At 43.3% G+C, this 13410-nt stretch overlaps 2 protein-coding genes across 3 annotated transcripts; one reads left to right on the top strand and one right to left on the bottom strand.

The window, feature by feature from the left end:
- Positions 1–1432: 1432 nt before the first annotated feature.
- On the bottom strand, positions 1433–3092 carry gemin6 (gem (nuclear organelle) associated protein 6). The gene is made up of 2 exons (XM_077023480.1): positions 2712–3092; positions 1433–2087 (listed from the first exon to the last, which is right to left on the bottom strand). Exons 1-2 carry the CDS (start codon positions 2837–2839, stop codon positions 1715–1717), a joined length of 501 nt encoding a protein of 166 aa, XP_076879595.1. The 5' UTR covers positions 2840–3092; the 3' UTR covers positions 1433–1714.
- Positions 3093–3108: 16 nt separating this feature from the next.
- On the top strand, positions 3109–9726 carry srsf7b (serine and arginine rich splicing factor 7b). Of its 2 annotated transcripts, XM_077023478.1 has the most exons (9): positions 3112–3249; positions 5514–5694; positions 6128–6304; positions 7543–7623; positions 8032–8109; positions 8301–8342; positions 8438–8482; positions 9148–9183; positions 9349–9726. In XM_077023478.1, the coding sequence occupies exons 1-9, from the start codon at positions 3222–3224 to the stop codon at positions 9401–9403; spliced, it is 723 nt and encodes a 240-aa protein (XP_076879593.1). In that variant the 5' UTR covers positions 3112–3221; the 3' UTR covers positions 9404–9726. The 2 variants fall into 2 exon arrangements, with proteins under 2 accessions (XP_076879594.1, XP_076879593.1); XM_077023479.1 differs by lacking the exon at positions 9148–9183 and having other exon boundaries at positions 3109–3249.
- The last annotated feature ends 3684 nt before the right edge of the window (positions 9727–13410 follow it).

Here is a 13410-nt window from a genome sequence, read left to right as displayed (position 1 = left end):
GAAGAAAAATGGATGTTTATTAAAAACTGGTGTGAGAATATAAAAATGCAGAAATACGTGAACACAAACATCTGGTAGCTCCAGACGCACTAAAAATTTATTTTGTCCATTTTGAAGAGGGATGTTCCGGAAGCTTCATATAGGCAAGAATCTTACACTACATTTTAAAAGTAAGTTGTTATATATATTTTAAGTGTAATAGTGTTATTTATGAATGAGTAATGTACACTGTGTGGACAAACGTATTGAGACAACTACACATTGGTTTTTATTTTTACAAGGGGTCTCATGATGTCTCATTCTAGTGGGAATTCTTTGCCCATTAATCTAGAAGGGCACTTATCGGTCAGACATTGATGTTGGATGAGACAGTCTGGCAGGGTTGCAACTACATACTTTCTGAGGTGTATGCAAACATACTATCGGCACCCCCCGCACTTCACCCCCCACCCCCGATCAACTCGGCAAATAATTTTCTGGCATCGATTTGGCGCCCCCTCTAGTGCAGCGCCCCTATGCGTTGCATACGCTGCATACCCCCTTTTTGCGCCACTGCAGTCTGGCTCTTCATCTCCATTCTAATTCATTCTAAAGGTGTTCAGTGGAGTGGAGCTCTTTATGGGCCAGTCAACATTCTTCCACACAAACCTCACCCCACCATGCCTTGATGGGCTTTGCTTTCTATACTGGTGCAGTTATGCTGGAGCAGAAAAGAGCATTCTCCAATCTGTCCCCACAAAGTTGAAAGGGTAAAATCGTCCAAAATGTCTGGTATGCTGGAGCATTGAGATGTTCCTTCAGTGGAACTAAACTGTAGGCCAACCCGATTGCATTGTACCACTCCACGTAACCCTTTCCATTGAGCTTGAAGATGCGAAGCTTGCAGTCAGCTGCTCGGCCATGGAGAGTCATATCATGAAGATCCCTGCACACAGCTCCCGGTTTTTGTGCTGACGTTAATGCCAGAGGACGTTTGCAACTCTGCAATAATTTAGTCAGCAAACTACTGCCAACTTTGATGTACTATTCGCCTCAGGTTCTTGCCGAGTGGCTGAGTGGCTGTGGTTCCTAAACGCTTCCACTTTTCAATAATCCCACACACAATTCATCATGGAATATCGAGGAGGGAAGAAATGTCACAATGACGTTGCAATGGTTCAGGTGGTATAGAACAACCCATTCTTTCAAAAATGTTTTTGAGAGGCAGACTGCACATATTCCCTCATCCTGCTTTCCTTTTTGTGCCAACTGTAACAGCTACACACAGAATGCAGATGAGTCAGTGGATACAACCTGAAAGAGCACATGGCGAGAAGAAAGGTTTCTATTACAGCAACATGGCCTACAGACCTACTTATGCAGAAACCAGTCACCCAATACGTACCACAGAGGAGGAACAGGTAGTGTTCAACTACTAAACTCAGAACCCCAGAACTGTTCTACATATTTATTAGATTGCAAAACAAATGTACATAAACACACTGTTTTAACCTCATCAATGTTTTAAATTAAGTGTAGTTAGACAGTATTTTTGCTGGTACTCTGAGGCTTACACCAAAGGCAATGTGTAAAATGTACGTGTCTGACTGCAGTAAGCGCCCGGAACTTTGCTAAACAGTCTGATGGATTCCCTCAAGAGAGGATTACATATGAGCTGCTCTCACAGAGAGGGCACAACTTGAAACGTCTGGACTTCAAGCTCAGCACGCACATCTCACTGCACGCTCTCCGCTTCTGGGTTGCTCTGAACAAGACTCTGCACTCTCGCCAGGATTATTTCATTGCTGCTAATGCACTGTTCCACACCATAGGGGGCGCTGATGGTGAGAACGTTGGCCACTCGCAGAACTTCTCCATCGTCTGTAACGGGAACAAGGTTCTTCTCCAGCCACGCACGCAGGTTGTCCTTACGCTCCTTGAGCTTCTGTGAGGTGAAGGTCTGGCACCCAGAAGGCATGAAGAGAGACGTCAGACGCCTGGCGATCTCATCGTCTCCGCCCCTGATGACCTGCACCTCTTTCACGGCGTGGCCCAGCACCACCGTCACACACGCACCCCCCGCCTCCGGAAAGGTCACAAGGACCACACTTGCAGAAAAGACAGCCGTGGGAACGGGCGAGTTATTAAACACAGAGATATAAACGCACAAAGTGGAAAAAGCAAACATGGCCAAAGATGAAAAACTGCAGAAGTCATTCTGTGGACTTTCAACAGGGTTCGTCAATGTAATCCCACAATTCACAGAACAAAGTTACTTAGTTAATTTTGCAAGCTATAATCCCCCCCCTATGCTTCTCACAGATTAATTTTTACTGCTTCCATGAAAAATAGGAAAGTAATGTGGAACGGGCTTTGAGGCTAGCAACATCGATGGAAGCACAGCCCCAAGAACAAAATAAAGCTTTAAACTTGCAACCAGTTGGTAATGTGTGGAGTTTTTTTCCCCTATGCTAACACAAAATGCATAGCAATTGGATGCTGCTTAATGTTTTTACTGTTTGTCAGAGGTGTCAATTCCAGGTTCAGAAAGTAAAAGTCCTCACCAGGATTTTGCTCAAGCTTGCTAGATTTTCTAATTAGTGCAATCCAGGTTAAAATTAGTGGAATCAACACAATCCAGGAAGCCCGAGCAAAATCCTGGTGAGGACATTGAATTTCTGAACCTGGAATTGACACCTCTGTTTAATGTTACTGCATTTCAGTGTTCATACCTTGCAGAGACGGGGTCCACGGTGAAGACCCACCCTTCATGCTGCTGTTTATCACGCGCTGTAATCTTTACCTCTTGATTTACATACTTGTGCCATTCCTGCGGTATCATATCACACCATTCACTCATTGTTTTGATTTTTGAGATCGAAGTTAGCAACACACGTAGAGACAGATCTTACAGGCAAGTACATAAACTGTACTGTAAACGGCTATTGAGAATGCCAAGAATATTGCATTTCAAATCACGTTAGCTAGACACCAAAGTTAACACTGCTTTTCCACGCTCTACTTATCCAGGATATGTAACACGCTTATGAAAAGCATGTTGGTAAACGCTGCGACGCGCCGCTGTTTTGTTTCGGCACGTGGCCTCGCACAGGAACCACGAGCGGACACTTCCGGACTTTTAAACCGGACACACATCGTCGCGCTTCCGCTGGACGAGGCGACGTCTGCGACGTTTCTTTTTCGCGTAGCCAACGCGTCTGTCGGTTAAAGTTGGTCGTGCGATGTCAAGATACAGTCGGCACGGAGGAGGTAAGTCAGTTGTAAACGAGCAAAGGACGTTCGGATCGATTGTGTACGCGGGCGCGAATAATCGCGTTCGAACGGCGCGGTCGTGCCGCGCGCGCTGTGCGGCTCAAGCGCGTGTAATGGCGGCGGCTGTTGCGCGCGCACGCGCACGGGTCAATTTGAGCGCGAAGCTAGCTGTTTAGCTTCATGTATTTGTATTGGACAACGTCAGGGAAAAAAACACGCCGATTATTCTTTGATGGAGAGCCCGTTATTTATTTAAACCTTTACATTACGTTAATGGTAACGGTGAACAGCTCCGTTACTCTAAAAGCGGCGAATCCCGCACCGTGTTTCTCTGTAAACACCGTCCCGTCAGGCAGCTAGTCGGCTGGCTAACGTTCGCTAGCTAACCAGCCGAAGTGGTAGGACTCGTCTGCGAGTCCGCTAAACCTGCTGGCCAGCTGCTGAGTTTGGGTGGATACTCGTTTTGGTGGATGATTCAAAGAGCAAATTACTGGTGTGATTGCATTAACATTACACCTGCTATGAATGAACACGCCCCTGTCAATGTCTGTGTTCAGAATGGTGGTGGAACTGAAAGACCCACAGTTAACCATCGTGTGTAACTTTTTATGTATTCTACGTTGTGCTTCACGTTAAAGCTCCTTTGCCAAAGGTCATACAGACCCTGGACTGTGTGTGTGTGTGTGTGTGTGTGTGTGTGTGTGTGTGTGTGTGTGTGTGACTTTAGTCAGACTTAAAAATTGCACTGGGTGTTACAATAGCGGCAGCCTCTACGTTAAATTAATGCTGATTAAAAGTCCTGTTGATATTTTCTTTGATAAGATAACATTCATATTTGTTTATATTTTTGAGTGCACAACTGACATATTCAATTAACTTGTAATTATGACCACTGAATATTGTTCTTAAGTGTACTGCGCATTGTGATGTTCTGTATATTTTATTAAATACACTTAAATAATTTTGCAAAAATTAATGACCCCGTTGTTTTTCTTTAATGATCATTAATCATCACAGAGGCGCAAGATGAAATTGCACATTGTAACAGTAAAAAGAAAGTAGGCTCTTCAAAGGGAACTGAAATAATTTCGAGTATTTCTAAAAGAACGAAGTTTAAAAAAGAAAATGATTTCTATATTCCTTAGATCACAAGGTAGAACAGACCTTGAACAAAATATTTGCTGGGGAGTTTCACTTTGTAGGAAAATTAAACTATAAATTAAATTTAATGCTTGTAATATTTAATGAATCTGCCCAGTACAACATGAACTAGCCTACTTTATATAGGTTACATATGAAAATTAGCTATTTTTACTTTGAGAATTAATAGCATAGTTAATACACAAAGGTAACGTTTTCTTGTTATTTGCACTGAACCACCGATTTGTGATTATGCTTGATAATGATTTGATTATGTACATCTTATGAAAAAGCTCAATTTTGTTCAAAGTACTAAAATAGATAGCCTACTGAATTATTGTTTTTGACATTTCGATTCTCAGTTGGCACATATGATTGATTGGTGTCTATTGGCAGCTGAATTAAACTGTATTAGGGTAATCATGGTTCGTTTGATGTAATTTGATTTGTGAAATATTTTGTGACACTCAATTCTTGAACATAATTGTTTCAGTGTGTCTTAAAATAATGAAGTCTGCCATTATTGACGATTATTTAGAACATTTTACCTTTTTGTGTTTGAGGAGCATTGTTATTTATTTATTTTTTTTATGGAACTTAAAAATTATTATTTTTTTATTTACTGTGTCAGTACTTTCAGTATATAGTGACTTGAAACCACGTGGCTTGTAGTCGTTGAGAACAGCTGTGGCCAGCTTTATCTGCCCCGGAAGAATCCCTGGATGGGTATTCAGCAACTATAACACGTGACTCTCATTAGGCCGTGACTATAGCGACCGCAACGAATCCCCCCGAATAATCAGTGGCATTCAGTAGTACACTCGCGGTAGGCACAGCTTGACCTTTCAATACAGCTATCTGGTCTTGCAGTCTTTGCAGCTAGAGAGCGCACGAGATTTCCAGGTCAGGAGTTCAGGACACACAAGAGGACATTTGCTGTGGTGGTTTAAGGTCCTGGACCAGACTGAATTTAGCCTGCACTGCTGGTGATGATAGAAATGAGATGTTTGTAAGTGAGGGTTTAATAGACGATTTGGCCCTAATCTCTGTCCAGGACATCAGGTCTAGAGGCCAGAAGCAGCTGAACCACAGTGTCCTATTTGTTCCTCTCGTTTTTGCAGAGACTAAAGTTTACGTGGGTAACCTGGGCACTGGTGCAGGGAAGGGAGAGCTTGAGAGAGCGTTCGGGTATTACGGGCCGTTGAGAACTGTGTGGATCGCTAGGAACCCGCCTGGGTTTGCCTTTGTGGAGTTTGAAGATCCCAGAGATGCAGAGGACGCCGTCCGTGGCCTCGATGGCAAGTAAGTGGGCGGAGACGCCACCACCCAGCCCCCACCCCCCATTTCATCAGGACAGCAGAGGACTCTTCGGCACATCAAGCCTTAAGTTGTTAGAAGGCTCATCCAGCGGTCGCTTAAGTGATCGGTGTTGGTAATTTGCTCTTTGGAAATATAAAAGAAAAGAAAAGAAAAAAAACCGTGCGAACGTTGGCTGACTATGGCGCAGAGACTCGATGCTAATTAGACTGAAGCCATTTCCCTAAATTAACGAACTGGTAGCCCGGTGCACATCCAAACCAAGGGTTCACCATCGCGCTTGCTTGAAGAGGTACTAGATTGGGGCTGATGAAAGGCTTCTCTCTCTCCTGAGCACACGCTGATCCAATTACAGCTTTTGACGTGATCAGTTTGCATGATCCCCCCCTGTTGTGTTTTCTTGTCCCCTGCTCCCCAGAGTGATCTGTGGTACTCGTGTGCGAGTGGAGTTATCGACCGGAATGCCGCGCCGCTCACGTTACGACCGCCCGCCCACCCGTCGCCCCTTTGACCCCAACGACCGCTGCTACGAATGCGGTGAGAAGGGGCACTATGCCTACGACTGTCACCGCTACAGTCGTCGCCGGCGAAGCAGGTAAGAACAGCCAGACCAGGAGACACCAGTATCTTATTGTACCAGTATGCCGTTACTGATAGACACTTCTGTGGCCTCAAACACTAAACTCGTATTGTTCAAAAACCTGTCAGTACTGTATTTCTGTTAAAAGAACATTGACACTGGAGAGTCTACATGTATATTGCTGCAAATTCTACTGCTCTCTCTTTCTCTCTCCCTGTTTGACTCACATATACTTTTATTTTATTTTCAATATTTCTATATTGCTAAAAATGTTGTTTGCGATTTTATTTAACGATTCACCTGGTCAAAACCTTTCAGGTTTCATCGTTTGATTCAGAGTGTCACGACCCTTTACGATTTCATGAAGCATCTAGCAAATTCCACCCTAACGGTCACCTGCTTTGACCAGGGCGGGAACAGCCAGACCCCTCTAAGGCTCCTGTCACTTCTACCAGCAACTTATCGTTTCATACAGGGCATATAAGCATGGGCCCACCTCCCCCACCCCAAACCCCAGGTGATCGCCAATCTCAGTTAATTTGGCTATCAATTTGAGCCCACGCTTTTGCTAACGAGAGCATCGAGACCTCGCCTGAACCACGGTCCCGTCTAGAAAAAGCACCTTGCACACTTCTATCAAGTCTCAATCAAGCGATTTGGCTGTCAGTGCGATCAACGTTAGAAAGCGAAGAACCCGACTAGATGCAGAGGTCGGCCGATGATAGATACTTCTAGATCGCCTAGATCTGCTAGACCTCGGTTCCAAAGAGGGTCGACCTGCAAACTTGCAAGGTTTATTTTAAGTACAAATTAATGTGTCTCTCTTAATTTATTTTCCTTTGCCTGAAATCGCAGTCAAATGTAAATAAGTAATGTAACCTTTCCTCTTTTTCTTTTTTCTTTTCTTTGGTTTTTTTTTTTTGTTTCTTTTTGTTTTTGTTAAGCTTGAGAAAGATCTGCTTTATGCAGAGATCCTATAGAATTGACTGCTGTAACTAAAGTAATGCTAAAGTGAAATGCTGTTTTTGTTTTGGTTTCTTTTGTTTTGTTCATGTTAGGTGAGGCCAGTGTCACAGGTGCAGAAATGCTATATTGTAGCTGATATAGTAAGAGGGACAGGTTCAGAATCAGAAGTAATAGATGGCTTTATCTTGGTCTGCGGCTCTCTGCCAAAAGAATCTTAAGGGCTTTTTTTCTTTCCTCCCCCCCATTCACGCTTCTATGCCTCCACACTTCCATCCGGACCGGGGCAGGTCTCGTTCACGCTCTCGCTCGCGTTCTCGCGGGAGGAGGTATTCGCGTTCCCACTCTCGCAGCCGGAGCAGGGGCAGGAGGTGAGTGAGCGCGAGCGTTTGTGCGTTTAAGTGTTTTTTTCCAAAAAAGATTTGTTCTCTTGACAGCTCTGTCCTTAGGCAAATCCACTTTGCTCCAGCAGTGGGCCTTCTTCACAGGATATACTGAACATTTCTCTTTGAACTTGTGTACTGTACTTCTTTCTGTCTGTGGCACGCACGATCATCATCAGTGTCGCTGGTGTCTTTGAATAATGTAAAAGCTGCTACACAGACGTTACATTGTCATGTCTTGGCAATATTTGTTTAGTAAATGAATCACTGGTTACCTTTGTTGGTTTCTGTTGTTAGTCAGTTTAGATATCCTCCTTTATGTAAAGATGCGTGTCTCTTGTGTTTTTGTAGTTGTGTTTGTGCATTTTCATCCAGCGGTTAATGGTACTCTTGCAGGTCTAGATCCTTCTCCCCTCGCCGTTCACACTCTGGTTCAGCCCGTCGGTCTAGGACCGGCACGCCCCGGAGGTCCAGGTGGGTCTCGGAGCTTTCAGCACAAGCCAATGTCTCTCTCTCCTTTCGCTGTATGAAGGAACCCAAGCGCATCTCAAACCTCCAGCCCAAAGCGTAGCAGTAACAGGAGAATCTGGGCTGGACGTTTCAGGGTCTCTGAAGCAACCTGCTGCATTTCAAAATGACTCCATTTTGTTTCTGTGAACATTCAGGTCCCGCTCAAGGTCCCGCTCTGCGTCTCGTGCCAGGAGCAGGTACAATGGGCTGTTGTTTTATATCATACATTAAATCCTGCAGCTTACATTTTATTTGCATGGTGTACTTAGTTTATTTTGTTTGTTTAATGCAGATCGGGCTCAGTTGGGAGATCTAGGTCTGCTTCCGCAGCCAGAAGGTAAATATACACAGACGCTTTCTCTCCATACCATTAATTTTGTGTGCATGCAGATACGCTCTTCTCTAGCTGGGCTCGTAATCATGGTGTGAATCTGAAACAACACAGCTTCCACCACTGTAAACTACCACGCTCACAAAGTACAGCTGTCCTTCACTTTGGGAGTGACAGGGGAAAAAATAAAAAATGCATACTTGTATATAATTACACTCCAGGGATGATTTGTTGACTAAGTGGAGCTGCTGAAAGCTTTTCCCTCTTTGGCAAAAAAAAAAATTCTCAAATCCCATACAGTATAAAAAGTGTGAAGGTGTTTACACCAGTGCATTAAGGAAAGCGGTTAGTTCTGCCTCCGGAATATGCAAAAAAAAAAATTGAATAAACTGATCTAATGTATTCAATGTCCCTATGGCATTTGAATGTCTTACATTGACGAGATTTGATCAAAATGATGCTAATTAAAGGCAGTATCACCATCCTAGTGATCACCATCCTAGAAACATCAAATTGTAAGCTAAGCCAAAGTTGGTCAGTAATGCATGCCACAGTTTGCATTTTAGCATGAGCCTGTGTTGTGAAGAGATTTTGTTCTGTGAGCACAGAAAAACACTGCAAGCTACTTGAGTAATTTCTCAGTAAACTGAAGGTTTTTGTTTTAATCTTAGCCGTTCCAAATCTAGAGCTTCTCCTCAGAAACAAAGGTAGGCTTCTGCACCGCTCCGCAGGTTGCATTGAGACTGGGACAGATTGTGTTCCTTTTGAAATGGAAATTCATTCGTATGATTGTTTAATTGTAAATGCTGAGGACTGTTCAGAGCAAAACTGACAGGAAAGTAGTTATATTTGTTCTATGGATTTTGTTTTAGTCGCTCCTACTCTCGAAGTCCTGGCAGAAGCAAGAGCCCAGAAAAAGATGACTGAGCCTCCGATTTCTTTTAAATATTTCTCCTGTCTTTTTTTTCACACTTCAGTTTGAAAATGAAGGTTTCTTTTTTTTTGTGATTTTTTTTTCTTGTTTACATACCTACAATGTTTACTTCAGCAAAGAAGAGGATAAAGATTTTTAGAAATTGGTTGACTTTCAAAAAAAGGATTTTCAGAAACAGCCTTGTATGTGAGCTTCAGAGATAGTTTTATCATTTTCTCACTGAATATGGTAGATGCTGTGTACAGTACGATTATTCTGGGATTTATTTTGACTTTTTTTAAATGTGCAAATTAAATTAAGTTTAAACAAAACGAAACGTTGCACTTTTGATTGTCTCGTCTTGATCTTTCATCTTTGATCAATCTGAAATCCTGCCCAAAGGTGGAGCTGTGGTGTAAAATTACACTAAAAAGTATAAAATGTTCTACGATTGCTTTTAGGAGACAGGGGTTGACGGCGGTGATCGTTTAACATGGATAAATAAACATTTTCATGCTCCTTTAAAATCGATACGTTTTGTCGATGTCCTTGATCGTTTTCCACAATTTTGAGAACGACGGGTTAAAATCGGTACAAACTGAGCAATGGGTAGAAAAGGTGAATTTCTTTCTCCTAAAATTCAGCAGAAGGTGCTGCAACGTGCAAGCGAAGAACATGTAGATGTGGATGTAGATCTGAGTTACTGGTTGCGGTATGAACTGCAGTAGAGGAACCTGACAGACTGTTTCAAAACATCTGCTCAGAGGTGGAGAAACCGCCTCATCTCGGGTGGAGGTGGGGGGTGTCGGTGCAGCGGTTTATGCCCCTGTGTGTCGGTTGTCCTCGTTTTGCGGTTTGATAGTAAGCCGGGGAGACTGTCTGTGTTCTTTTAATAGCCGCATTAGCTCAAGGCAAAATGTCAGCCACCTAATGTGATCAACCTTCGCTGTGGTCTGTGAGGAACTGAGCAGCAGCAAAGCGGAAATGGTCTTGTGAAGCTTGGAGATGGTTGTGCCGTGAATGATGTGTATCTGGTGGCCTGTAAACGCATCGCAGGGACCATTCGTTCATTCAGTCGCTTCACTAATTCCACCAACTGGGTTTTTTTTTCTCCACCCCTGGGTATCAAACCGATGGGGCGGGTCTTTGGCACGGTCCGTTCACGGAGCTAACGGGAGTGTGGTCAATATCGGGTCGCTCGTGACGGGACCTCGCCGTTCGATGTGGTGACCCGAAGCGCGCGCGCGGCGCTTTTGGTTTTGCATGAACAAAAGCGGGTACAGGGGCGTAGAACGTTTGACCTTTCACCTGCCGAGATAAAACTTTAGACTGGCTGTGTTCGAAAAAGATTACTACATACTAGATACTGCATACTGGTCCTCGTAGTAATATGCAGTACAGTTTCCAGTATGCGACAAAAGCAAAGCACACTACGGGGTCACGTGAACATAGCGTTGCATGATGCAGTACACCACGAAGATAGCTCTGGCTGTGTTCGAAATAGTCTACTACATACTACTGGCGTACTGATCGAGCCCCAAATCAGTATGTCGTATGCAGTATGTGACCAAAATGAAAATTTCCAGTGCGCGAAACATACCCGGATGACTTACTACTTCCGCAAAATATTCCAGTACGCGAACAGAGCTATCTTCGTGGTGTACTGCATCCCATCATGCAACGCTACGTTCACGTGACCCCGTAGTGTGCTTTGCTTTTGTCGCATACTGGAAACTGTACTGCATACTACTACGAGGACCAGTATGCAGTATCCAGTATATACTGAGTCCAGTATGCAGTATCCAGTATGTAGTAGTCTATTTCGAACACAGCCTCTGTTCGTGTACTGGAATATTTTGCGGAAGTAGTAGGTCATCCGGGTATGTTTCGCGTACTGGATAATTTCATTTTGGTCACATACTGCATACGACATACTGATTTGGGGCTCGATCAGTATGCCAGTAGTATGTAGTAGACTATTTCGAACACAGCCTCTGAGACATGACGGGTCAGCAACAAAGCACGGTTCTTTGGGACGGTGGAGTGTGTAGGTCAGGAGCGAGGAGGGCCGTGAACTAGAGCCCAGAGTGAGAGCTCTTACAGAGGTGCTATAACTCAGAGCTACAGCTCCTAATGATGAATACCGGAGGTCAGCAGGGAGGTGAATATGTCGGAGCAGATGTTTTATGTGAGGCTGTAGAGATTACAAGGTCACGCAAAAAGATTATCTTGGTAAGGCTAATGCGTCCTGTGCGTTCTAAAGCATGTTCATGTCGACAAGGTATGCCTTTTTTGTAGAGAAATAATCATGCAAGCAACATTCATTCTGTTCAAGTAAATATAAGCGAAAGCAAGCAACGCTTTTCAGTAAACTCGTTTTGTCCGATGTACATTAACGTGTGATCTTGCTTTTCTGCACCTAAAGTGTTTAAAATGTATATTATTGCCATTAATGTGGAAAGCTGGACCGGGCTGCATCTATTTATAGCGTCTTCCCCAAAGCGCGCGGGACGCCAGGCACTGACCCAACACAGACCCGTTTGTGTCGGTGGGCTTACTCGCTCCCGCAAGATCACTAATCTTTCATGGTGGGGAAAAGACCATGAAGTGTTACATAGCTCTTATCTAATCCTATTTCTCCATTTTGTTTACACAAGTTACTGACCGCGTTGGTGTAATGGGTAAGTATTATACTTAAAAACCGGTTCGTGTGAACAGGTGTTAAGGTTTAAAATGTGCCATGTTTTGTGTTCCTACTCTAGGTACGTTTTGGGCTTTTACATCATTACCTTGCTTGAGGCTAGAATCAGACGTGTTTTTGAGTGAATTGCTGTAGTGTTCTTCATACTTCCATTTTATTTCATTAATTCACACAACACAATTTCAAAACAGTATAAGGAGTGAAGAGGGGATTTGTTTCATGTGGGTGCGAGATTTGTTTATCGTCTAGGCAATTTTCTGTGCTAACGCGAGTTTATTTATTTATTTATATTTTATAGATACGGTAGGCCCCGTTTGTTTCATATTCAATAATGGTATTTATTCTAGAGTTCCGTCTATTCATTGATTCATGTTTTCTTGTTATGTTATGTAATCCGAATTACGACTTGAATCTCCTGTTTACACTCTAGTTATAATGAGTGGTAGTGAAAAAAACAGGATTAGGATTCGATTTTCCAAGATGGATTACTGAGGAAATCGGGATGTTTATGGATTAACCTTTACACATCAGCTAAATTGTTCATGGGTCTATAGGGGAGAGTGAAGTACAATGAGGCAGTTTTTACTGTTCCTCAGGATAAGGGAATATGAGACAGAAGTTCGATGAAAGTATCTAGCCCAATTTCAGGATGTTTCCTGCCTATTAAAATAATCAGAACACGTCTGACCAAGGGTTCTAAAAATATACCTTCTTAAAATGTGTTCCTGTGGCTCATTTTGCTCCAGGTACAGTGCAAGTTGATCCAAGTCACTGGGTAAGTTGAACCTTCCTGAGGGTAAACTGACCATCTAAATGAATCTTAAACCAATGTGATAAATTACCTCTTTAAAAAAAACTTCAATCAATTTCTCTTCTGTAAATACACTCACTGGCCACTTTATTAGGTACACCTGTCCAGCTGCTCATTAACGCAAATGTCGAATCTGCCAATTACATGGCAACAACTCAATGCATTTAGGTATGTAGACACGGCCCAGATTATCTGCTGCAGTTCAAACCGAGCATCAGAATGCGGAAGAAAGGTGATTTAAGTGACTTTGAATGTGGCATGGTTATTGGTGCCAACCGGGCTCGTCTGAGTATTTCAGAAACTGCTGATCATCTGGGATTTTCATGTAAAACCATCTCTAGGGTTTACAGAGAATGGTCCAAAAAAGAGAAAATATCCAGTCAGCGGCAATTCTGTGGGCGCAAATGCCTTGTTGATGCCAGAGGTCAGAGGAGAATGGCGAGATTGGTTCGAGCTGATAGAACAGCAACAATAACTCAAATAAACAGTCGTTACAAACGAGGCATGCA

The sequence above is a fragment of the Brachyhypopomus gauderio genome, chromosome 12 (genome assembly GCF_052324685.1).
Source record: "Brachyhypopomus gauderio isolate BG-103 chromosome 12, BGAUD_0.2, whole genome shotgun sequence".
NCBI classification, from domain to species: Eukaryota; Metazoa; Chordata; class Actinopteri; order Gymnotiformes; family Hypopomidae; genus Brachyhypopomus; species Brachyhypopomus gauderio.
The sequence above is the reverse complement of the archived record's forward strand: the minus strand, read 5'-3'. Positions and strand labels throughout refer to the sequence as shown.

Coding starts and splice junctions, on each gene's coding strand:
- gemin6 (XM_077023480.1), bottom strand. CDS start 2,839: ATGAGTGAATGGTGTGATATGATACCGCAGGAATGGCACAAGTATGTA. Junction 2,088..2,711: donor GTGGACCCCGTCTCTGCAAG/GTATGAACACTG, acceptor CTTTTCTGCAAG/TGTGGTCCTTGTGACCTTTC.
- srsf7b (XM_077023478.1), top strand. CDS start 3,222: ATGTCAAGATACAGTCGGCACGGAGGAG. Junction 8,343..8,437: donor GCGTCTCGTGCCAGGAGCAG/GTACAATGGGCT, acceptor TGTTTAATGCAG/ATCGGGCTCAGTTGGGAGAT. Junction 9,184..9,348: donor GCTTCTCCTCAGAAACAAAG/GTAGGCTTCTGC, acceptor ATTTTGTTTTAG/TCGCTCCTACTCTCGAAGTC.